The 25,350-nt window shown below is 45.0% G+C and overlaps 1 protein-coding gene across 3 annotated transcripts in view; it reads right to left on the reverse strand.

Annotated features, from left to right (window-relative positions):
• The window catches only part of U2AF1L4 (U2 small nuclear RNA auxiliary factor 1 like 4), a 56,124-nt gene that overhangs the window by 11,330 nt on the left and 19,444 nt on the right, over positions 1-25,350 (reverse strand). For all 3 annotated transcript variants that reach the window (XM_029577673.1, XM_029577672.1, XM_029577671.1), the window contains exon 5: positions 23,076-23,174. In XM_029577673.1, coding sequence (XP_029433533.1) covers positions 23,076-23,174 — 99 coding nt within the window. The remainder of the gene's footprint in view (positions 1-23,075; positions 23,175-25,350) is intronic.

Raw genomic sequence — 25,350 nt, forward strand, 5'->3', positions numbered from 1 at the left:
GTGGATATATGCATGACTGAATAATTTGAATAACTTGATTAACTTGATTAAAACTTTATAAACTTGGTTAACTTAATTAATTTGAACCGGTTGAATTGGCTATAGCTGGAGACCGCCAGTGCCCTCAACCGAGAAATGTCGACATCAGGTAGGATGGGTGTCCCAGATAAAGGGAAGCATGGCTTACCTGTGAATCACTTGCTCCCGGGGATGTCCCCCGAGATTCCATGAGTACAGCAACCGTGGATGGGATGCTGAGTCCATCTGTCTACACTAAGGAAAACGAAATTATCAGGTAAGTAATTTCTCCATTTCCTAGCGTGTAGCAGATGGACACAGACCAATGGGATGTATAAAAGCTACTCCCGAACTGGGTGGGAGGCTGCCCATGACCCACTTAGTACTGCCCTTGCAAATGCTGTGTCCTCCCGAGCCTGAACGTCCAGGCAGTAAAACCTGGAGAAGGTGTGGATGGAGAACCATGTCGCCGCCCTGCAGATCTCGGCGGGGTGACAGCATCTTGGTTTCTGCCCAGGACACTGCCTGGGCTCTAGTAGAATGGGCCTTGACTCGTAAAGGCGGTGACTTGCCTGCTCTACGTAGGCCGCCTTGATGACTTCTTTGATCCAGCGGGCTATGGTTGCTCACGAGGCCGCTTCCCCTTGCTTCTTCCCGCTGTGAAGGACGAATAGATGGTCAGTCTTTCATACGGGTTCTGACCTTTCCAGGTATCGGACTAGGAGCCTGCCGACGTTGAGATGGCGTAGACTTCGAGCCTCTTCTGAATTCTTATGCTCATCTGGCGATGGTAGCGAGATGGTTTGGTCGAGATGGAAGTGAGACACCATTCTGGGGGGGAACGATGGAACTGTGCGTAACTGGATGGTTCCCGGGGTGAGTCTGAGGAACTCCTCTCAGCAGGACAGTGCTTGTAGCTCAGAAATACGACAGGCTGAACAGACTGCCAGTAGGGAGGCTGTCTTCAGTGTTAATAGTCAGAGAGACAGACCGCGGAGAGGTCTGAAGGAGGTTCCTGCTAGGAAATCTAGGATCAGGTTGAGGTTCCAAAGAGGCACCGGCCACTTTAGGGATGGTCGGATCTACTTGACTCCTTTCAGGAAGCGGGAGACACCTGAGTGAGAGGCTATGCTGCCACTCTCGCTCTTGGTTCCGTAGCACGACAATGCGGCCACCTGTACCTTGATGGAGCTGAGAGACAATCCCTTCTGTAGGCCGTTCTGCAGGAATTCCAAATTGCAGGAATTTTGACTGAAAATGGTATGATGCCGTGGTCCTCACACCAGGTTTCAAATACTCTCCAAATCCTTGTGTATGTTAGGGATGTGGAGAACTTGCACGCTCGGAGTAGGGTGTCAATTACTGCCCCCGAGTATCCGCTCTTCCTTAGGCAAGTCCTCTCAATGGCCAGACCGTAAGAGAATCGAGCTGGATCCTCTTGGAGGATTGGTCCCTGTTGGAACAGGTCTCTGTGTGGAGGGTAGCGGAAGAGGGCTCCCTGTCATCAGTCTTTGCATGTCTGTGTGCCACGGTCTTCTTGGCCAGTCCGGGGCCACTAGAAGTACTGGTTCCCTGTGGTATTCTATCTTGTGGATGATTGCGCCCAATAGGGGCCACGGCGGGAAGGCGTATAACAGAGTCTCCTGTGGCCAGGTTTGTACCAGGGTATCGATTCCCTGGGTCTGGGGTTCCCGCCTGCGGGTGAAGAAACTGGGTACTTGGGTATTGGACCGGTTTTCCAGGAGGTTCATGGTTGATGTTCCCCAACGGGTTTACTATCAATTGGAATGCTGTGGTCGACAGCCTCCATTCTCCTGGAGCTAGACTTTCTCTGCTGAGGTAGTCCGCAGCGACGTTCTCTTTCCCGGTGATGTGGACAAGATCTCTTGAAGATTCACTTCCGCCCATGACATTAGGAGGTCTATTTCCAGAGACACTTGTTGGCTTCTGGTTCCTCCCTTACAGTTGATGTAGGCCACTGTTGTGGCGTTATCAGACATTACTCTGATCGGAGTCTGTAACCGAACCGTAGGCAGGCTCGTCTGACTGACCAGGCTTCTAGGCGATTGATGTTCCATCCCGACTCTTCTTCGTTCCATTGCCCTTGGAAGGTTAGCTCCTGGCAGTGTGCTTCCCATCCTCGTAGGCTGGCACCCATGATGAGTAGGATCCAGGTTGGTGAGGATAGTGTCGTTCCCTGGCTCAGATGGGCTTCTTGTAGCCACCATTGTAGTTGGGCCCGAACTCTGTCCGGGAGGTGAAGACGTACGGTGTAGTTCTGGGACAGTGGATTCCATCGTGATAGTAGAGCGCGCTGTAGGGGTCTCATGTGAGTTCGTGCCCATGGCACTACTTCCAGTATGGATGCCACGAGGCCGAGGACTTGTAGGGAATCCCATGCTGTAATTCCAATAATTATTATGTATCAGAAAATATAAATAAAAAATAGCACTCACTTGTTGCAACAAAGTGGCTGGGTATTTCATGCCACTGAGAATGCTGAAGGAAAACTAAACTGTGCTGATAACTACTATACGTCTGTTCTATTGTTGTAGCACTAAGGACTAAGACACAAACAGTGGAGAAGAATGAAGACAGGCTACTTTATATTTATACACCATAAGTAATTACCGCTATTTAAATAGACTACATGTTCGGTAATTACTTATGAATTCTTCTCTATCCACAGACCCAAAAAAAGAGGAGGAGGCCTCTTGCTAGCAGCCAAGAAATGCCTAAAGCTCAAACTCATTCCCACAGCCACTCCACCCAGGCTAGAAATAGGCCTCTTCAGGTCAGCCACCTTGCAAATCTGTTTAATATATGCCCCCCCTACATGTTTAGAAGCCAACCCTTCTCCCCTAATCGAATTCATTATTGACTGGATAAAACCTGACATCCCCACACTCATCCTTGGAGACTTCAACCTCCATGTTGACGCTCTCCCCCAATCTGCCGCATGCGAATCCCTATTACATAGAAACATAGAAACATAGAAATGACGGCAGAAGAAGACCAAACGGCCCATCCAGTCTGCCCAGCAAGCTTCACACGTTTTTTTCTCTCATACTTATCTGTTTCTCTTAGCTCTTGGTTCTATTTCCCTTCCACCCCCACCATTGAAATATCTAGCTTGATTAGTTAGGGGTAGTAGGGGTAGTAACCGCCGCAATAAGCAAGCTACACCCATGCTTATTTGTTTTACCCAGACTATGTTATACAGTCCTTATTGGTTGTTTTTCTTCTCCCCTGCTGTTGAAGCAGGGAGCTATGCTGGAAATGCGTGATGTATCAGTCTTCTCCCATGCTGTTGAAGCAGAGAGCCATGCTTCAACATTACAGTCCCTTCACGCTCTTGGATTCCAACAAATCATAACTTCTCCCACACACAAAGCCGGACACACTTTAGATCTAATGTTTGTCAACTCAGCTGTCCGTGCCACCAACCAACCATCCTCCACCCCGATACCATGGTCTGACCACTTTCTGATAGAATGCCTCTTCTCTATCAACACTCCTCCCCCTAGCAACAATAACAACAGTAAAACTATAACATACAAAAAATCCTGCCCCAGTGCTGACTTAGCAAATGCGCTAGCCACCTCACTATCTAATCTAAATTGCTCTGATCCAGATTCAGAGTTATCGTCCTGGAATAACATCACTGGAGACATCGCCTCTAAACTCTGTCCAGTCTCCAAAAAAGTTATAAAGAACTTCCCAAAACCATCCAACCCATGGTACACTTCAGAACTCAGAACCCTAAATCTACTCTTAGGCAAAAGGAAAGACAATGGCGCAAAGACCAAACCCCTCAGAACTCCGCCTATAAAGCAGCCCTCCACAGCTACAGACTCACCACCCAAAAACATAAACGAGATTACTACGCTAAAAAAAATCCACGAATACAAATTCAACCCTAAAACACTCTTTTCCTACGTCTCTAGCCTTACTACGCCTATCCCTCCTACTACACCTGACTACGATGCCTCCACTAAATGCGAGGAACTAGCCAACTTCTTTTTCAACAAAATTGCAACTCTCCTAAAGAGATTCCCCCCTTTTTCGAACAGTCTCACCCCTACCCTGCCTGCTCCCTTCTCCCCCACCCAACCCTCAATGCCCATTCTTGACTTTACCTCCACCATTGAAATACAAACCATACTCAAAAAGCTCAAACCCTCTTCCCACCCTGAAGACCTGATACCCTCCAAAGCACTTCTGACCATACCCAATACAATAGTTAAAGCCGTAGCAGATATCATCAACTGCTCGATTGCACATGGATCTGTCCCTGCTGCACTCAAACACGCAGTGGTCAGACCCCTCCTTAAGAAACCCTCACTTGACCCCAAAGATCCTGCTAATTTCCGTCCAGAACTCCATCTCCGACGCACTAGAACATTGGGAGAAATGCCTTACAGCTATCAACTCCCTGCTCACTAACCTCCACCTCGCTCTCAATACGAACAAAACTGAACTTCTTCTCATCTCCCCTCACTCTTCCCCCTCCTCTCTACCATCTGATAACACCAAATATCACCTCCTCTCAACACAACCTTTCGTGAGGGACCTTGGTGTTCTCCTTGACCACCAGCTAAGCATGAAGAACTACATAAATTCCATTCTCAAAGCCTGTTTCTTCAAACTTAACATACTTAAAAAACTCAGACCCCTTCTACACACCCAAGACTTCCGTACAGTTATCCAGGCCACCATATCATCCAAATTAGAATACTGTAACGCCCTCCTCCTAGGGCTCCCTCACTCTTTATTTATTTATTTATTTAAAACTTTTATATACCGACGTTCAAATGGATATCACATCGGTTTACATTATAACAGGGGTAACAATTAACATCAGTAGGAGGAAAATAATAGTTACATCTAACAAGGTAAATTCCAAGGAACGGGATGTCGAAAAAGAGAAGCAGAGTTTAGTGAGGGATAGAGTTAACGTTAAGAGAGAAAGAAAGAAAGAAAGAAAGAAAGCAACTATATTACATTACTGCCACATTATAATACGGTACAGTAGTAGAGTATTATATAACATTATCTGAAGGTATATTACATTATGTTACATTGTAAATTACAGACTTTAATACAGAGCTATGTTGACCAGGGATGCTACGATTAGGTGAATGTCTGTTTGAACAACCAGGTCTTCAACTTTTTTTTGAAGGTTGTTGTGCTCTGCTCTAGACGTAAGTCAGGGGGCATTGAGTTCCATAGAGATGGTCCTGCTATGGAAAAGGCTCTCTCTCGGGTGGAGGCGAGCTGTGAAAGTTTGTGGGAAGGGGTTGACAGAGTTCCTAAATAAATGGATCTGGTTGGTCTCTTGGGGAGTGATATTGGAGTGAATCATTTAGCCAAATCATCTCTTTATTGTGTAGAGTTTTATGGATAATTGTTAGGCATTTATGTTGGATTCTGGCAGGGATTGGAAGCCAATGAAGTTCTTTGAGTATTGGAGTTATGTGGTCCGATCTGCGTGAGTTTGTGAGGATTCTAGCTGCTGCATTTTGTAGCATCTGCAGCGGTTTGATTGTGGTTGAAGGTAGACCCAAGAGTAGGGCGTTACAATAATCTAACTTTGTGAATATGGTGGCTTGGAGGACTGTTCGGAAGTCACTAAAGTGAAGGAGGGGTCTTAGTTTCTTCAGTATGTGAAGTTTAAAGAAGCAGTCCCTTGTTATATTAGAAATGTGTTTTTGGAGATTGAGGTGGTTGTCGAGGGTAACCCCTAGATCCCTGACATGAAGTGGAGAGGGGTTGGAGGGTGACAGGGAGAGTGGGGATATGGCGGGAAGGTGAGATAAAAAGTAGTTCTGTTTTTGAGGTGTTTAGAGCAAGCCTGAGGTTAGTGAGGAGGCTGTTGATTGACTTGAGGCATGTATCCCAGGTTTTGAGGGCGTTAGTCACAGAGTCGGTGACAGGAATGAGGACCTGGACGTCATCTGCATAGACATAGTGTGTGAGTCCTAGGTCTGCAAGGAGTTGGCATAAGGGAAGGAGGTAAATATTGAAGAGGGTTGGGGAAAGGGAGGAGCCTTGAGGGACCCCATGGGATAGCTTAACAGGGTTTGATTCGTAGTTGCTGAATTTAACTTTAAAGTGGCGATCCGCCAGAAAGGAAGTGAACCAGCTCAGAGCTGGGCCTGAGATGCCGATGTCAGAGAGTCGGTCGATTAGTATATTGTGGCTAACAGTATCAAAGGCCGCAGAGATGTCTAACATGGCCAGGATACATGTTTGGCCTTTATCAAGGCTTTTTAGAATGGTGTCGGAAAGGGAGATTAGGAGGGTTTCAGTGTTAAAGAACTTTCGGAAGCCAAACTGTGATGGGAATAACAGTCTGTGATTTTCCAGGTGTTCTATAAGCTGAGCATTTACTACCCTTTTCCATGAGTTTCGCTATGAATGATAAATTGGATATTGGTCTGAAGTTGGAAGGAACTGCGGGATCTAGGTTAGGTTTCTTAAGTATGGGTTTGAGTATGGCTTGTTTCAGTTCAGGGGGGACTAGACCAGTAGTGAGGGAGCAGTTAATGATTTCTGATATGGGTTTGGCTATGATGTCAGGGATAGCCAGGAGGGATTTAGTAGGTATGGAGTCTTCAGGATGTGAGGATGGTTTCATTTTCTTTAGGAATCTAGTAATCTCAGAGGCAGAAGTGAGTTCGAAAGAATTAAGAGTGGTGTTGGGGTTCTTCTGACTGGTGAAAGGGAGAGGGGAGGGAGGGGGGAGAGATGAGATAAGGTTGGTGATTTTGGTGTGGAAGAAGTTGGCTAATTCATTACATTTGTTTCTTGCATCAATATCGGTGATGGGGGGGTGGTTTGAATTTGTGAGGGAAGTTACATAAGCGAAGAGGGCTTTAGCTGCAGCGAGACTCATTGCAAACTCTCGTAAATACGACCACATCACTCCCATCCTTAGAGACCTACATTGGCTCCCCATAGCCTCTCGTATTATCTACAAAACCCTCACTATAATACATAAAGCAGTTTACACCCATAACTCCAACTGGCTAGACCTCCCTTTCACAGTCACCCCGTCCAATCGACCGACTAGAACAACCAAAAAAGGCACCCTTGTTATGCCCTCCCTTAAAACAGCCCATCTCTCCTTTACATGTGACCGCGCACTCTCCATAGCAGGTCCTACTCAGTGGAACACACTGCCACCAGATATACGCCTTGAACCATGTATGAACAACTTAAAAAAGAAATTGAAAACATGGTTGTTCATACAATCCTACCCAGAATAAAAAGCTGACACCGTTTCCAATAAAAATAGATCATTTTGCGTCTACCCTCTTTTCCTCATACTGAGGATTCATATTTTGTTTTCCTCCTCCTCACAATGAGGAACCATATTTTGTTATCCTCTTTCCTCCTCACCCCGAGGATCCATGTTAATGTTACTGTTATTTCTCGCTATTCTATCTTTGTTACCCCCTCCCAGTTTTGATTCCCCTGTTAAAATGTAATTTCCAAACTTAACCAGTTTTTGATGTAAACCGGCATGATGTCCACAACTAATGCCGGTATATAAAAATGTTTAAATAAATAAATAAATAAACTAGCCTGTCTTTATTCTTCTCCACTGTTTTTACTATTTTGCGTATTTTTATTTATATTTCTGATACATAATAATTATTGGAATTACGTGGAGAGAAACCTATTCCTTCGTTCTTTACAATGCAGAGTTGGTTACATGTATAATTTAATTGCTTTTAAAAAAATTTTTATTTTTTTTTTGTAATTTAACTTTTTATTCGGAATACAATCAATAAACAGAACATAAACAAGTAGCATACAGCCGTGTCCCCTACGAGACAATCCCGTATTCCAAATTTTTCTGAATAATCCCATCCCAATCCCACAGTCCCATCCCCCCCAATACATGTCATATAAATAACAATTCAATCATCCATCGGAATGTGTATAGTTGTTGTAACATTACAAGATATCTAACTGAAGAAAGTAAAATTACAGTAATATACATACAGTGCTGAACACTTGCATTTGCTATATAATACTGCTGCATGCATGTGAAGAGAGCAGCTAGTACGGAGTAGAAAACCCTGAATCCCCTTCCCAGATCCCCAGCTTAGTATTTGGAAGTCAGAAGCTATTCCTCAAAAGGTGACCATATTTTCCCATACCTGGATAGAGCATCCCTACGATATGCCATAATTTTTTCCATAGCTTGTATGCCTCGGAGTCTGGTGACCAACATTGTGAAAGGAGTAAAAATATTAAGGATAATAATGGTTCTATCTATTGAGCATGTGAGCCGATATTAGATTACATTGCATGTGTAGATTAACATTCACAAATATACAATTGCAATTATGTAGTCTTTAGCTTTTACATATGCCATTTTATTGGTTTAATATTATTTAATAATTTTTAGTAAGATGAATCTTATGAGATAGTGTTAATAAATGTACTTTTCTAGTATTGTGCCAATTTTTAATCTCATATATTTGATACCATGCCAAGCAGTAATTGATTCTTGAACTGACTTGTATCTCTGCAGTTTGATTCAATGTTTCTATATGTTTTTTATATGTCTATATTCACCTCCATTTTTCCGAGAATTATAAACTCTTGCATATTAATAAGGATCATCCTAACATATATCCTGCATTTCTGTATCAGATCTGAAGGTACATAGATAATTATTTCTAATATAATATGAAAACAAACTTTTAATAAGAATACTTCTGTATATTTTTTATTTAATGATTGTACATATTTTTGTGTGTTTATCTATGGATGTGTATGTTTTATTTAATTATGATTTGCTTTTTATTTTGTGTTTCTATATATATTAATGTCTTTTTTATGTATGTTTGACTGATTAATGTTTTTGATTCATATTTTACTAGCCCCTGAGGCATTTCACTCGTATGAGTGAAACTCGTCCAGAGTCGGGCTATCACCGTAACCATTTTATCTAATAAACTCAACTTGATTTCACCAATCGCTTCTTTTTGGTTGCTACTTTACAATTTGGATTGGCTTCCGTGTTGTGTTTTTGACAACTTCCCAGTAGCTGCTAAGCAAATTTTATGTGGAGACACCTGTTGTTATTCAATCCAGGAAGTTGCCTGAGAAAGCGTTGAATGCGCCCCTAAACCCTCAGACAGTGGGCACCCTTTAGAAATAAATGCCATACTGGGTCAGACCAAAGGTCCATGAAGCCCAGTATCCTGTTTCCAACAGTGGCCAATCCAAGTCACAAGTACCTGGCAAGTACCTAAACATTAGATAGATCACAAGCTACTGCTTATTAATTACTGTAATAGTTTATGGATTTATCCTCTAGGAACTTATCCAAACCTTTTTTAAACCCAGTTACACTAACTGCTGTAACCACATCCTCTGGCAATGAATTCCAGAGCTTAACTATGCACTAAGTGGAAAAGAATTTTCTTCGATTTGTTTTAAATGAGCTACTTGCTAACTTCATGGAGTGTCCCCTGGTCGACTTGATCGCTTCCTTCAGCTACCACACAATTGTAGCCTTAGATGCCTTACTTCCCTTCTTTGAACCACTCCACAGTACAAAGAGGTGACCTCCATCTACAAAGAAGTGATTTGATCTATGGAAATCATAAGGAACCTTTAGATACCTCAATAGTGTATGCCTCCCATTTAAGAGTCTAAGAAATCCAAATCCAGAAAAGCTGGAAGCTCCACCGTCTAATTAAAATGGAATGCTGAGACTACCTCAGGTAGAAAAGAAGGCACCATACATAAAGATACCCCCGAATCAGACATCTGTAGAAAGGGATCTCGACATGGAACTCCAAAATTCTCCTGGCTGAACAAATAGCCACCAAGAAAACCACTTCAAGAGTCAAGTCCTTAACCGTAACTCTCTTTAATGGTTCAAACCGAGCCTCACACAATCTTCTAAGGACTAGATTCAGATTTCAAGATGGACAAATGTTTTGCACCTGAGGATGCAAGTTCTTAGCTCCCCAAAGCAACCATATAACATCCAGATGTGCGGACAGAGGATACCCTTGCACCTCACCCCGGAGATAACCCAATGTCGCTACCTGGACTCACAAAGAGTTAAAGGTCAATCCCTGGACCAAAACCTTTCTGTAGAAAAGCCAAAATATGCAACACCATAGCCTGAACAGATTGAGGCTGCAGTCCGTCAACTGCAGAACAGGACTCAAAGATCCTACAAATTCTCACAAACGTCAAGGATGTAGCAGGTCGCTTAGCCTTCAATAAAGTGGAAATAACCAATTCAGAATATCCCCTCCATCTCTGTCATTTCCTCTTAGAAGTGAAGCCGAGAGACAGAAGTGAGCCACCTGACCCAAAAATATTGAGCCCTAGTGGAAAGCAGTCGACCGATAACCAAACCTCAGGGGCCAGTCTATTGCTATGTTGATCAGATCTGGGAAGCATGGTCAATGTGGCCACTCCGGAGCTATCAAGATCACTTTGCCTGGATGTTTCTCTATCCGCCATAATTCTTTGTCCACCAGAGGCCACAGGAGGGAAGACAAAGAAGAATCCCTTGAGTCCATGGCAGCAGAAGAGCTCCGATTCCTTTGTACCGTGTTCTGTTCAGCAGCTGTAAAACCGTGACACCTTGGTGTTCTCTTTGGTCGGGATACCCCCATCTTCTGTGAATAAGACACATCGTTGCCTCCGACAGCGCCAATTTCCCGGGGTCTAACTTTCTCCGACTGATAAAATCCGCCCGAATGTTGTTCACTCCAGCAATGAGAGACTCTGCCAGCTGTTCCAAGTGCTGCTCTGACCATAGAATCAACTCCAGGGCCTGATTCTTGGTTCTGCCTTGACAGTTGAAGTAGGCCACTGTCGTCGCATTGTCTGATAGGATCCATACCGGATGGCTGCGTAGCCTTAGCAGACAGGCAAGCAATGCAAAATACACCACTCTCGTCTCTAACGAATTGATAGGCCATAAGGCCTCCAGTTTTGACCATTGGCCCTGCGCCGACTGATCTTGCCACACCGCCCTCCATCCAGAGGTTTACATTGGTGGCGACTATTATCCAATTCGGAATCTCCAATTCTACACCACACTTGAGATTTGTGCAAGTAAGCGAAAGACTGGTCCTGGCTTCCCTCTGTAATGGAAGATGAACTCTTCCAATAAGTGATTCCAGCAGGAGAAAAGGACCCCTGCAGAGGCCATATATGTGCAAATGATGCTAGACAGATTCCTCTATTTCCTTGAGAACAAACAAAGATACATAGAAACCAATACTTTCCTTTGGTGCAGGTTCCAGGAGCACAGACCACAAAGCAGATCAGAAAAGAGCCAAACCACTGGTTATATCAGTTTCCTTTCGCTAAACTTTAGCGACCCAGCCCAGGACAGACCGTATAAAAGGGATACTTCCCTGCTCCACTGGGCTTGCAGTGCAGAACTGCCAGCAGGTTCCACCGCTGTCTCATGGGGGATGAGGGATCTGGACCACCAAATGTCCAGCCCACGGACCTCCGGACCGAGCTATCAGAAGGGTCACCAACCCCCTGCTCATCCACCTCAAACCAGGGGGGATGGCCCTACGAGGACCTCACAACCCCCTAAGGAGGATCCAGAAATGTTGTCTTTTTTTTTTTTAAATTTATACTTTATTCAGTTTCTTAATACAATTACAAAGAAAAGGAAAGGTAACATTTTGGAAAAAACAACATACTAGACTTTTGAAAGCAATTATGAAAGAAAATACACAATTATGTTTTTTACCAATTTTTAAGTCCACAATATGGGAAGTCATCATATATAGAAAATATATAAAGGAAAATTCACTCCTTGAATGTAAGAGCCTATCTATTTTATACCAGTTATATTACCCAATAAACTGTTAGGTACCCCTCCTCCAGTTTAAGGAGTAAAAATATACGTTTTTTGAATTTTCCTTATACAAGGTTGATATCAGCACAAGAACTCTTTAAGAAATATGTAAAAGAAATTTTGGGAATATTAGGTGATCTAACGATTTCCAAGATGTATTATATTTCTAATATGAGGAGAATAGAGGGAACATCAGAAGGTGGTATAGACCAACTTGCTGCACAAAGCCCAAATTTGACATCATTTCTTGAAGCGTCGCAGGACAATATCCAAACAAGAGCCACATTGATTGTGGCATTTGGTTTGGAGCAGGAGAAAAATCTGGTAATGCAGAAATACTTTAAAAATAGAAGCTTTAAATTTTGTGGCCAAATAGTTCAGGCCTTTCCGGATGTCTCAAGGGCTACCCAGTCAAGAAGAAAACAATTTCTTGAAATGAGACAGAGGGTGGTTTCAATTGGAGCCACCTTCTTTCTCAAATTCCCATGCAAATGCATTATTATATATCAAAAAAATAAGTTTATCTTCTTTGACCCTGCACATTTAGAAGTTTTTCTTATGGACAAGAGTGCAGAAATTTTGTCTTTTAATCTTTTTTTTTTCCTCTCTCTCTCCAGACTGCAGGTTTTGCACAATCTACCTTCTGCTGGAGACAGAGAAATATTGAGGGACTGCAGGTGGCACACTGGGTTATGTAGAGTGTCAGTGAAACGTCTCTGTCTCCATCTGCTGGCAGGGAGGCAAAGCCCAGGAGTCTGGACTGATCTGGATACGTACAGGGAACATTAATTACGAATATCATCATCCTTTGAATATTTGAAAATGACTGACTGAAAATACATTTTTATGCTGAATGGAAGGTACTTACTGCCTCGGAGAGGAAAGTGGAAGTTGTGTTAATGAAAGAAAAATTTGTTCTTACCTGCTAATTTTCCTTCCTGTAATACCACAGATCAGTCAAGTGGGTTTTGCATCCCTACCAGCAGATGGAGGCAGAGAACAAAACTTTGAGGCCCTGCTACATATCTGAGAGGGCCACCTGCAGTCCTTCACTATTAACCTGTAACCAAGCTAACGAGTAGAGAACATTGAACCCCAAAACTAAGGCGAACAGTTAACTCAGGGTTGGAACCCCCAATAACTGGAGCCCCCACTTCCTTGTAAGGAACGACAACCGCTTAACCTCAGCAGCTTAACCTATTTACAATTTGTGGATACAATCTGAGAATGCCAACAGGAAATTCGGTCTTTTGGTAACCAGGGGGTGAGTCTCTAGACTGATTCGTGGTATTACAGGAACAAAGATTAGCAGATAAGAACCAATTTTCCTTTCCTGTTCCTACCCAGATCAGTCCAGACAAGTGGGATGTACCCACGCACCCTTACACTGGGCGGGAACCTGAAAGACCTGCACACTTTCAAACAGTAATGTCTAATAAAGATATGGCGCAAAGACCACATCATGACTCTGCATATCTCCTGAAGTGAAACCAACTGACACTCCACCAAGGAGGTAGCTTGCGCTCTTGTAGAGTGCGTACGCAGACCTAGAAGCACTATTCCACCTTTACAAATATAAGCTGAACAAATGGTCTCTTTTAGCCAACACAAAATCGTGGCTTTAGAAGCTTTGATCCTTTTCTTTGCCCTACCAAACATAAAGAGATGGTCTGATCGCCGAAAACTGTTAGTGACCTTAAGATACTGCAACAGAATCCGCTGCACATCCAAAAGATGAAGATCCTTGGACTCTGGTAAATCCCGAGACCACTCCAGAAAGGCCGGCAGCGCAACCATCTGATTAACATAAGAGAGACCACCACCTTCAGTAAGAAGTATGAACTGTACGTAGCATAAACCCATGATTGAAAATACAAAAGAAAAGATCTCTGCAGGACAAAGCCTGAACCTCTGAAATCAGTCTTTCCCAAAAAATGGCCACCAAAAAGAATCTTCAAGGTCAAGTCCTTTAGTGAGGTTCATCACAAGGGCTCAAACGAAAGCCCACAAAGCACTTTCAGGACCAAATTAAGACTCCAATCAGGGCAAATCTTATGCACTGGTGGATGCAAATGCTTAACGCCCCCCAGAAAGCGAATGACATGAGGGTGAGAAGCCAAAGCGCTCCTCCACATCTTGCCCCATAGGCAACCTAAGGCCACCACCTGCAAGCAGAGCGAGCTATAGGTCAACCCTTTTGATAACCCCTGTTGCAAAAAGGCCAAAATGAGAGGAATATCCACGGCCAGCGGATCCAGCTGTTGCTCCAGACACCAAGACTCAAAGACCCTCCAGACCCCGACATATATGCTAGAGAAGTAGAAGGCCTTCTAGCCTGGGGCAGAATGGAAATAACCAGCTCTGAATATCCTTTTAAATGCAATTGCTGCCTCTCAAAAGCCAAGCCGTGGGGCAAAAGTGATCCTCCCAACCCAAGAATATGGATCCTTGATGAAGAACCCCCGGGAGATGAGTCAATTTATTTATTTATTTATTTAAAATTTTTATATACCGACATTCATCCAGGATATCACATCGGTTCACAGTGTAACGCAAATATACGCCATGCATGGCGCTTTACATGGAACAGATAAAACATGTTAACAAGGGAATAAAGGGGTAAGAGAACATGGGATAAATTGCATTAAATATTAAACAAGAATTGCAATTATATACATATGTACAATGTTGAGAGAACTGAGAGAAAAGGGATTTGGGAATATTAGGGGGGGAGGGGGGAGTGGAGAGCAGAGGGGGGAGAAGAGGGGAGAAGGGGGCGGAAAGAAGAAGGATGGGGCAAAAGCGGGGTACCGAAAGGGGGGCGGTGGAGAGGCAGAGTGGAGATTAGGTGTATGCTTTGGCAAATAGCCAGGTCTTAAGCTTCCGCTTGAAGGATTTCAGGCATTCCTCTTGCCGTAGTTCAACTGGCATTGTGTTCCAAAGGGTCGGCCCGGTGATGGATAGTGCACGGGCTCTTGTGGAGGTTAGTTTGTGGAGTTTGGGAGAGGGGATAGGCATGGTTGCGAGATGTGCATGTCTGGTAGGCTTATTGGACTGGTGTAAGCGGAAGGATTCATTGAACCAGTTCATTTCAGGATTGTATAAAGCCTTGTGGATGAGAGAGAGTGCCTTATATTGTATACGGGATGCTATTGGGAGCCAATGTAGATCTTTTAGAACAGGTGTAATATGGTCATGTTTGCGTAGGTTGGTCAAGATTCGGGCTGTTGTGTTTTGCAGAATTTGAATGGGATGAATGGCGTTGTTAGGAAGGCCGAGGAGCAGGGAGTTGCAGTAGTCTGTTTTGGCAAAGATAGTGGTTTGAAGCACTGTCCGGAAATCAGGGGCATGCAGTAAGGGTTTAAGTTTTTTCAGTGTATGGAGTTTAAAGAAACCATCTTTAAGTATATTGTTGATAAATTTCTTCAGGGTAAAGTGCTCGTCGAGGATGATTCCCAGATCACGGACTTGTTGGGCAAATTTGAACTGTGATAGAGGGGGGAGGATCGAGTGGTTGGGGGGTGAGATGAGCATGATTTCAGTTTTAGTTGTGTTAAGGGCTAGGTGGATGGAAGAGAGGAGATTGTTTATGGATTGGAGGGTATCATTCCAGAAATCCATGGTTTTCGAAAGGGAGTCAGTGATGGGTATGAGCAGCTGAACATCATCAGCGTAAATGTAATGGGGGAGATTTAGGCTAGAAAGGAAGTAGCAGAGGGGAAGGATGTAAATATTGAAGAGGGTAGAGGAGAGGGATGATCCCTGAGGGACACCTTGATTAAGGGGGATGGCATTGGATACGTGATTGCCTAGCTGAATTTTGTAGTCTCTGTTGCTGAGGTAGGATTTGAACCAGTTGTGGGCAACACCTGTAATGCCTATTTCAGTTAGGCGCTGTAGAAGAATGGGATGGCTGACGGTGTCAAATGCGGATGAGATGTCAAGGAAGGCAAGTATGTATGATTGTCCTTTCTCAAATCCTTTAATAATGTGGTCAGTCAGTGAAAGTAATAGAGTCTCCGTGCTGTGAGATTTACGAAAGCCAAATTGTGCGGGGGCAAGAATGTGATTGTCTTCAAGGTATTCTGTCAGTTGCTTGTTGACAGTTTTTTCAAGGAGTTTAGCGATGAATGGAAGGTTAGAAATAGGGCGATAATTGGCTAGATCAGAAGGGTCTAGTTTGGGTTTCTTGAGGATCGGTTTGACAATAGCCTGTTTCAGGGGGAGCGGTACCTGTCCAGAGTTAATGGATAGGTTGATAATGTTTGTTAAAGGTTTAGCAATAATATTGGGTATTGTGAGGAGATGTTTTGTGGGTATGGTGTCAGATGGGTGCGTGGAAGGTTTGGCTTTTTTGATAAAGGTTTCAATTTCTAATGTTGAGGTGCAGTCTAGAGAGGATAGAACTGTGGTATTTTTGCTAGTCATTGTATGGATGAGATCAGGTTCGACGAGGTTGATGGGAATAGCAGAAGAGGGGAACTTTGATATTAACTTATCTATTTTGGTTTGGAAAAAAGTGGCTAATTCTTTGCATTTGGATTTAGCTAGTTCATCAGGGATGTCAGGAGTAGCCGTCTTGGTAAGTGAGTTAACGTAGTCATAAAGAACTTTGGGGTTGTACTGGAATTGGTGTATTTTGATGGCGTAGAAGTCTCGTTTTGTCGTGTTAAGTTTGTCACTGTATAGGTGTAGGGAGGATTTAAATTGTGCCAGATGTGTGTGTGAAGGGTCCTTGCGCCATATCTTTTCAGATTTCCGAAGGTGGTGTTTGAGGTTTTTTAACTCTTGAGAGTACCAAGGTTTCTTACTCTTATTGCTTTGTGGACAGATAAGTTTAGTTTGTAGGGGACAGGTAGTATTGGCTATATTATTGGTGATGTCGTACCAGGAGGCAAGTGCAGTGTCTGCATTGGTGAGTTCAAGGTGTTCAAGGTTATTAGCGACAGCCGAGATGAGGTCATCTCTGGTACAGTTTTTTCTAAAGTGTATGGTTTTATTTGTGTTGTCATGGATGGTAGGTGTCTTGATGGAGAGAGTGGTATTGATGAGGTGATGATCAGACCAGGGGATAGGAGTATGAGAGGGTGAGTCAGTTTGTATGAGGGCATTTGTAAAGAGGAGGTCAAGGGTATGACCCGCCTTGTGAGTAGGTAAATGGATGGATTGCTTGTAGCCTAAAGCATTTAATGAATCAAGAATGGCATCACATGAAGGGGTGCGGGGGGGTGCTGTCTACATGCAGGTTAAAATCACCAAGTATGATTGCTGGAGTGTTGATGGAGATGTTTGTTGCAATGTATTCAATGAGGGTTGAAGGGTTGTTATGTAGGATACCTGGAGGGGCATAAATAAGGCATAATTGTAAAAAAGGGGATTTGAATAGGCCTATTTCAATTTTTGGCGGGGGCGGGATAGTGTGGAGAATCATGTTAAATTTTTTCTTTATGATTAAAAGTAAACCACCTCCTTTCCTTTTCGGCCTAGGGATGGAGAAAATGTCGTAAGTTTCTGAAGGAAATTGGTTTAAGAGAACAGAGTCAGATTCCTTTAGCCAGGTCTCTGTTATAGCACAGATGTCTGGGTCTTGGTCGGTGAGAAGGTTGCAGAGGAGAGGTATCTTTTTGTTTAGAGATTGGACATTAAGTAGGACGAGGGATAGAGCAGTGAGGCCGATGATTTGGGTAAGGGGGGGGGAGATCATAGTGGGGAGGATTGTTCTTATATGTGACTGGTGTCGTGGGTATAGGGGGGTGTAGGGTCTGCGTTTGTTATATTTGAGTATGGTGATCTGGTGCTGATGCATGTTGTAATGTGAGGTGTTGGTGGGTGGTGTGTGAATGGAAATAGAAAGAGTTAGGGGGGGAGGTTAGTGAGTAGTGAATAGGTTGTTTTAAGCTATCATGAAGTGGACAGGGCAGAGGCGGGGGTGTAGATTTGTGAATGGGTAGAGGGGGGTGAGGGGGACCTGGTCGGATTAGATCAGGCGCGACCTTTTGAGCAAGATGACAGAAGGGGGACGGGAGGTACTTGAAAACGTATTTAGCAATAAAGAACAGTAGTTGAGTTGTGTACATTAGATGGAAGAAAAACAGTAGAAGAGAGTGCAAACTCACAGTGCTGAATTAAGTGGTCGGAGCACAGCGTGAAGGGCAGAGCCAAGACTGAACGTACTCTTACCCTAGCAATAGTGTCTTCTTTCTAAGTCCTTCTTTCTTTCTTACTTATCTGAAAGGCCTGTCTATTGCGAGATTCATCAGATCCGCGAACCATGGCCGGCGCAGCTACTCCGGCACCACTAGAACCACTATCCCGGGATAAGTCTCTATGCTCCGCAAGACGCATCTGACGAGGGGCCAGGGAGGAAATACATAAAGAAGAACGTCTCTCAGCCACGGGTACATCACGCATCTATTCCCTCCGATCTGACTTGTCTGTGACTGAAGAATCAGGCTGTTTTCGCATTGCCCCAAGTGGCCATGAGGTCCACTTGGGGGAAGCCCCATATCTGTTGCAAATGAGAGCCCAGGCTTCCAGGACTACTCCCATTGCCCCAGATCCAACTGCCATCTGCTGAGGAAGTCTGCTTGCACATCGTCCACTCCTTCGATGTAAAAAACTGCTATTCCCTCTAGGAAAAGTTCCGCCCACACAAAGAGATGTTGAGCCTCCAGGGCCACCATGTGACTCTTCATCCATCCTTCACAATTATTGCATGCTACTGTCATCGCATTGCTGGAAGAGATTCTCACCATCTGACCCTTGATCTAAGGCAGGAACACCTACAGGGCTCTGCAAACTGACCTTGTCTCTAGGTGAATGATTGAACAGGCCGCCTCCACCGGCATCCAAAGACCTTGAACAAATTGCCCTAACAGACTGACCTCCAACCCTTGAGACTGGCATCCTTAGTCACCACTACCCAGTCCGGAGACTCCAGATCCACTCCCTTCTCCAGGTAGTGCCGCAACCACCATGAGAGACTGGTCCTGGATTCCCCCTGTAGCGGTAAAGGCAGTTCATACTGTTCTGACAACGGATTCCACCTGGACAAGAGTACCTTCTGCAAGGGTCACATGTGAGCAAAACCCCATGGAACCAAATCAACGTGGATGCCATAGAACTGCAAAATAATCCCAGCCTCTGGGTGCTGGCAGATATAACAGGAACGTCACTTGTCTCTGCAACTTTGACACTATCTGAGCTCAGGAACACCCTGCCCCTCTGAGTATCGAACAGCATCCCCTATATTCCAGTAACTGGGTTGGAACCAGATGGCTCTTCATCAGGTTTATTACCCAATCCACCGATCGCAATCTGTCCATCACTTACTGCACTGAGCGATCGTACTCCTCCTCCGTTTTGGCCAGATGAGCCAGTCGTCCAGATAAGGGTGAACCAGAATTTCCTCTCGTCTCAAGGTTGTCGCCACCACCACCACCATCACCTTTATGAAGGTTTGCGACGAATGGAAGAGCTTTGAACTGGAAATGTCACAACACCAAAAACCTCAGAAACTTCTGGTGAGCTGCCCGAATGGAAACATGCAGGTAGGCCTCCGTTAGATCTAATGAAGCTAGCAACTCTCCTTTGTGGACTGTTGCTATCACTGCACAATGTTTTCATGCAAAAACGCAAAACCCGGAGGGCCACATTGACCCTTTGCAGATCCAGAATGGGTCAAAATGTGCCCTCCTTTTTGGGAACCACAAAATAAATCGAGTACCTCCCCCGACCCTGCTCGGACAGAGTTACCAGAAAAAATACATCCAAACTTAGTAACTTCTACAGTGTATCCCGCACCACCCCCTGCTTGCTTCGAGATGAACAATGGAACTCTAGAAAGGTCTCCCTGACAGAGCGCGCAAATTCTAAAGCATAATCGTCTCTTACCACTTCCAGAACCCTCTGATCCATTCTCCGTAGAAGCGGGCTAATCTTCCCCCTACAGCCTCCAAGGAGGAATGGACCATCCTGGCTTCATTGTGATGCTTTTTCACCCCCAGTCTCCTGGCTGGCGGAATTCTGGAGGATCTGCAGGAGCCTTGAAAGGATAATTGTCTTCCCGAAGACCACTTCTGTCCCAAGGCCGAGGAACTCTTGCCTGAATGAAAACGTCTCATATCCCGAAAACTCCTCTTATCTTCTGGCAACCTGTTCCCCTTTGACTCTCCAAACTCTCAATCAGTTGGTCAAGATTCTCCCCAAAGAGGAGTTTCCCTTTGAAGGGGAGATTACAGAGCTAGGACTTGGACCATGTGTCTGCAGACCAATTTTGTAACCGTAACAGCCTGTGAGCCTCCATTGCAGAAACTATTCTTCTGGCGGATGTACGCACCAAATTATATAGCGTATCTGCCACATAAGGCACTCCAGCTTCCAAGCACGCTGACTGCATGGAGCTGCTGGAACAAGCAGAACTCTGTTCTTGAGCCTTCTGCAACCAGCATAAGGAGGCCTGGAGACTTAAAGCAGAAACCTCAAACATCCTTTTTAACTGTATCTCCAATCTATGATCCTGAACATCCTTCAGAACGGCTGACCCCCACCACTAGAATAGTTGTTTTCTTGATGATGACAAACTGTCGCATCCACCTTCTGCAGCTTTAGCAGGTCCAAGGTCTCTTCCATCAGAGGGTATAGCTTTGCCATCGCCCTGCCCACCTTAAGACCTGCGTCCAGGGAATCCCATTCTCAATTAACTAATTTTTTAATCTTCTTAGGCAATGGGAAGGCACTAGGGGGACCCCTCAGTCCCTCCAGGACTGGATTTATTCCCTCATGTCTGACTCCTCAAGTGACCTTAATACCCAATTCCTCCAAAACCTGAGGAATCAGGGAACGCAGCTCCTCCTTCCTAAACAAGCGAACGACTCTAGGGTCATCTCCCTCTGTCAGCGGTAGCTCATCTGGATCCAGGTCATCCTTGTCCATAGCAGGATCTGCATCCAGATCAGCATCGGGATCCATCCCACTGGGATCACCCCTTCAAAAGGGGCACCTGCAGGATTCTCATGAGGATCATCCGAACTGTCCAAGTTCCTTGGATCACATTTGGCTCCCGAACCGTGCCCCTGACCCAGATGTCTGAGCAAACCACTAGAACTTCTCAACGAGACCTCCCTAGGTCTCCTGGAAGGACTTGCTGTCAATCCCTGGGACACTTCCCCCTGTCCCCTTCTGTGCCAGAAAGGCCTTATGCAGGAGTAAAATAAAATCCGGAGAAAACTTCTCCAGATCCTCATCATCCCCATCGAGGCTGCTCCCATCTGACTCATCTCCCATGCTAAGGTCCCGTGCTGCCGACAGCGTCATGGGAGAAAGAACCGGAGGAGAGTCCCTGGGTGCTCTGGAGCTTGCAGACTTCTGACTGCAACCCTCAGGGGCCATGGCTGCTCTTTTCAGTCTCCTCAGGACCTCTGCTGCGGGTCCCGAAGTTCTGATGGCCCTCTTATCTGGAGTTAGATCCTTGGAGGCTCCCTCACCCCCCTGCATAACAGCCGGAACACAGGGACGCCTCATTCAGCTGCACAGACCACAACCCACATGCCTTACAGGCTGCTTTGTGAGACTTTGGTGCAATTAGGCCCTGGGGAGAAACGGCGGCCTATTAGAAAACAACCCCACTCTGACACCAGCTTGCAGGCCACATACGTAGTGTGCTCAACACCGCACCATGTCAGGCCCGAACGCGCCTGAAAAAAACAAAAAAAACCAGCCTGCCAGCCCCCCAGGATCCCCAAAGAACCAGCAGTCTTGTGGGCGAAAAAACACTGTTCCGGCACTAGCAAATAGGCTGCGCAACTGGTCTGCTTAGAGAGCTGTGCGCCTGCACAGGCCCAACCTCGCACACGTGAAGAAGGAAAATGCATTCAAGCCTCCTGCCTGCAAGAACCCCAGATGCCCCGGCATCTATGGCAGCCCAGCTTCTCCTTCCTTCCAGCTCAGCCAGCTCCAGCTGACTAAAATCAGACCCTGCCGCCGAGCTGTCCTGACAGAAGCTCCTGTTTCTACTCTCTTTTAAGCATTTTTTAAGAACTTAAATAACAAGAAACAGGAGACCTCGGAGGAAAGTCCCTCTGGAAGAAGCAGGCTAAAGCCAGACAGGGATTGCCATCCCCCCACTCTCCTGGCTCCATCCAAGGGATTGTCCACAAAGGTTCCTAACACCTCAGGGGGCACTGAAGCAAATTTTCCTTTTTCCAAAACTTTTTTTTTTTTTAAAACAGACTGCAGGATTGTTCCTCTACCATCTGCTCTAGACAGAGAAATACTGAGGGACTGCAGGTGGCACTCTTGGATATGTAGCAGTGCCTCAAAGTTTTGCTCTCTGCCTCCATCTGCTGGTAGGATGCAAAATCCACTTGTCTGGACTGATCTGGGAATGACCAGGAACAATAATTTTCAGAATACTGAATAAGATGACACTGATTGGTAGACTACAAGATCATGCTAATATCCTGGATCCCATGTCACCTTTTCTAATGCTTGTATTCATGCACATTTCCACAGGAATGACCTGCTGGGCTAAAACCTCCTATCTGGAAACTGAGATTATTTGGAGGCATCGCTTTGAGCCCTGCATGACCCTGGAGAAGGGAGCCTTCCATGTTGATTACAGTCGTTTTCACAAGACCTTCGAGGTGCAGCTCCCCTGGTGCAGTGCCAAGCAGATCAAGATGTGGGTGCTGGAAAATCAGGATTCATCCAAATTCAGCCTGTTTTGGGAGAATGAAGACTTCTTCCGGCGTCAAGTGGCTATAGGGAAGCAAGACGAGGCAGCTTCTCCAGCAGGACCAGACGCCCCATTGATAACATTGCAGAAGAACACAGCTAGAGTATGAGTACACACCATGAAATACACAGCGCCCTTGTAAGGGTAGAAAGTGAAAAAGGTTTGCCTATTACATGCAAACAGCAAATCAGAACAGCATGTGCATCTTAGGAAAGCTGAGGAACACTAATAACGAGTGTAGAGAGAATATTTTTAGCCTAAGGTAATGAGATGAAGCGGGACATTGTGAGCAGCAACATAGAAACCACTGTACACTCCTCCCCCTAACCCCCAAACTTTCCAACAGCATCATGCAAACACCACATACAACCATTCATCCTCATCTCCCTTTCCTATACTATTCCATCAAGTAGGCAGGGAGATAGGTGGAGCAAAGAAATGGGAGAGCATTACCTTAACATAGACATTTCCCACCAGATGATCACCAAGGTTATCACAGATATTCATCTCCTCAATCTCGCCATATTTCTGTTGCAGCTCAGTAAAAACTTCCTGTGTATATAAAAAAAGACATTTTAGCAACCCACTCTTTCTACCAACTGAGGCATATTCTTCATGCATTTGTAGTCTGCACTGACTAACCACAGGTGAACAAAGGCCAATGCAACTGTACCAAATGAGGAGATTAAATTTGATTTACCTGCTAATTTCCTTTCCTTGAGTCCTGGCAGACCAGTCCAGACAAGTGGTCATGTTCCCCTTCCACCAGCAGATAGAGGCAGAGATCAATCTTTTAAAATGACTACCCTACATAGTCTTGTGCAATAGAAGAAATTATCAGTAGACCTTTGCCAAAGCTAACACTAAAGTTGTAACCTCCCCTCAAAAAAAATAGTCAATTAAAAAATTATTACATTTTGAACACCAAGAGCTCCTAGGGGGGAGAGACATCCTACATAGAAATGAAAGACGTGCCCATTACAAATTACTGCTAGCAACATTTTTACTGGGTGAGGAACCTTCTTGATAATTCAGACAATGCTGTTTGACGTTCTTTGTTTTGGAACTTGGCCATAGAAGCAGTCCTGTGTTTTTTCCCTTATGTCTGTGTATCAGTACTGCAGTAAAAGAAAAGTCCCCATGTTGGTTGTTGTCTATATCCAGTTCCCCTCCCCTTCCCCAATCGAAGCAGTGAACAATGCTCCAGTTGCATCAAAAGCATCGAGGCTATTGATTGAAGGAAGTAATTCCCATGCCTTCTATTAAGGGTAGTAACTGCTACTCCATGTAGGTTCCCTCCATGCCCCCTCTTCATTTCCGTCTTCTAGCATTTAGAGATCCACAGGGTTTATCCCATGCCCCTTTGAATTCAGTGACTGTTTGTTTTCTTCTTCACCACCACCTCCGGAAGGGCATTGCAAGCATCCACTCCCCTCTCGATGATGAAATATTTCCTGACATTGGTTCCAAGTCATCTCTCCTGGAGTTTCATTTTTTGACCCCCTAGTTCGGTTTCCTTTCCGACAGAAAATTGTCAAAGTTTGTGCATCATTAAAACCTTTCAGGTACCTGAAGGTCTGTATCATATCTCGCCTGCACCTCCTCTCTTCCAGGGTTTACATATTTAGATCCTTCAGCCTCTCCTCATAAGTCATTTGATAGAGACCACTCACTATCCACCATCCACTTTGTGCTCCTACCAACTAGGCTTCTTTATAGCTGACCTGTATTCTAAGGGAAGACCTTTTGCTTGCCCTCTTCCTACTTCAGCTTCTTGGCCCAGGGCAGTTTTGTTTTTTTTTATGAGACACTGCTGGATTCACCCCGAGGTATGCAGCAAACCTAGCCAGTCCATCTCACTCCCTGAACCCTGACAGACTATATTCTGCACAGGAAACCACGCGTCCAGAAAGGAGTGCCTGAGACAGGCGGGAGATAGGCCTATAACCAAATTCAGCACAGAGGAAAGAGAAAAAAACCAAAAAAGATGGCCACTGAAGCCACCACAAGCTCTGATGAGCCCAAAGGAGCCACCTTTCCACGGTTGAAAATCTGGTCTTGGAAGCACTCACTTGCCAAGAGGCAAAGAGTATTTGGCTACTAAGCGGATCTGACCGCAATGTTCTAGCGCCAGTTCCTAGGCTGCACCATCACCACCCCCTTTTTTCAAACAGTTACCATACAGTAGTACCGTACCACACCATGGTACCTCATCTGGGCACTAAGCAGGCCTGACCTTTCTTAGTGATCTCCCAGACTAGCATTACTGAGGCCCCTCGCCATATCCTGTCCCTTATGCCTTACCTGCAGGGCCACTTGCAATGGATCAAATTACCACCATAGGCCCGGAGGAACCCACTAGCCAACAGCCGACTGACAACCAGAGCTCGCTTGTACTCTGTTTTTTTCTTTTTAGACAAACTTTACTCTGGATGCACAATCCATTATAGTCCACAGAATAAGCAAGGACGAAAAGCCTGCAATGCTCCTCAGCATGCTCCCAAAAGCTGATTTATTGAGGGCGGAAGAGCAATCCCTCACTTGGTTCTTGCTCTACTAAGGGCGAGCAGCCCCCAAGAGGCTGGCACCCTAGGAATCTAATTCCTGCTGCAGCTGACCAGTCACCAATACCATCTGCGGGAGGCAGAAAACTACTGACGATTTCCTCCACTGCACCAGACTATAAAGGGTAGCCAGCTTAAAAGAATGATCTCCGCTTCCATCTGCT

The sequence above is a fragment of the Rhinatrema bivittatum genome, chromosome 14 (genome assembly GCF_901001135.1).
Source record: "Rhinatrema bivittatum chromosome 14, aRhiBiv1.1, whole genome shotgun sequence".
NCBI lineage: Eukaryota > Metazoa > Chordata > Amphibia > Gymnophiona > Rhinatrematidae > Rhinatrema > Rhinatrema bivittatum.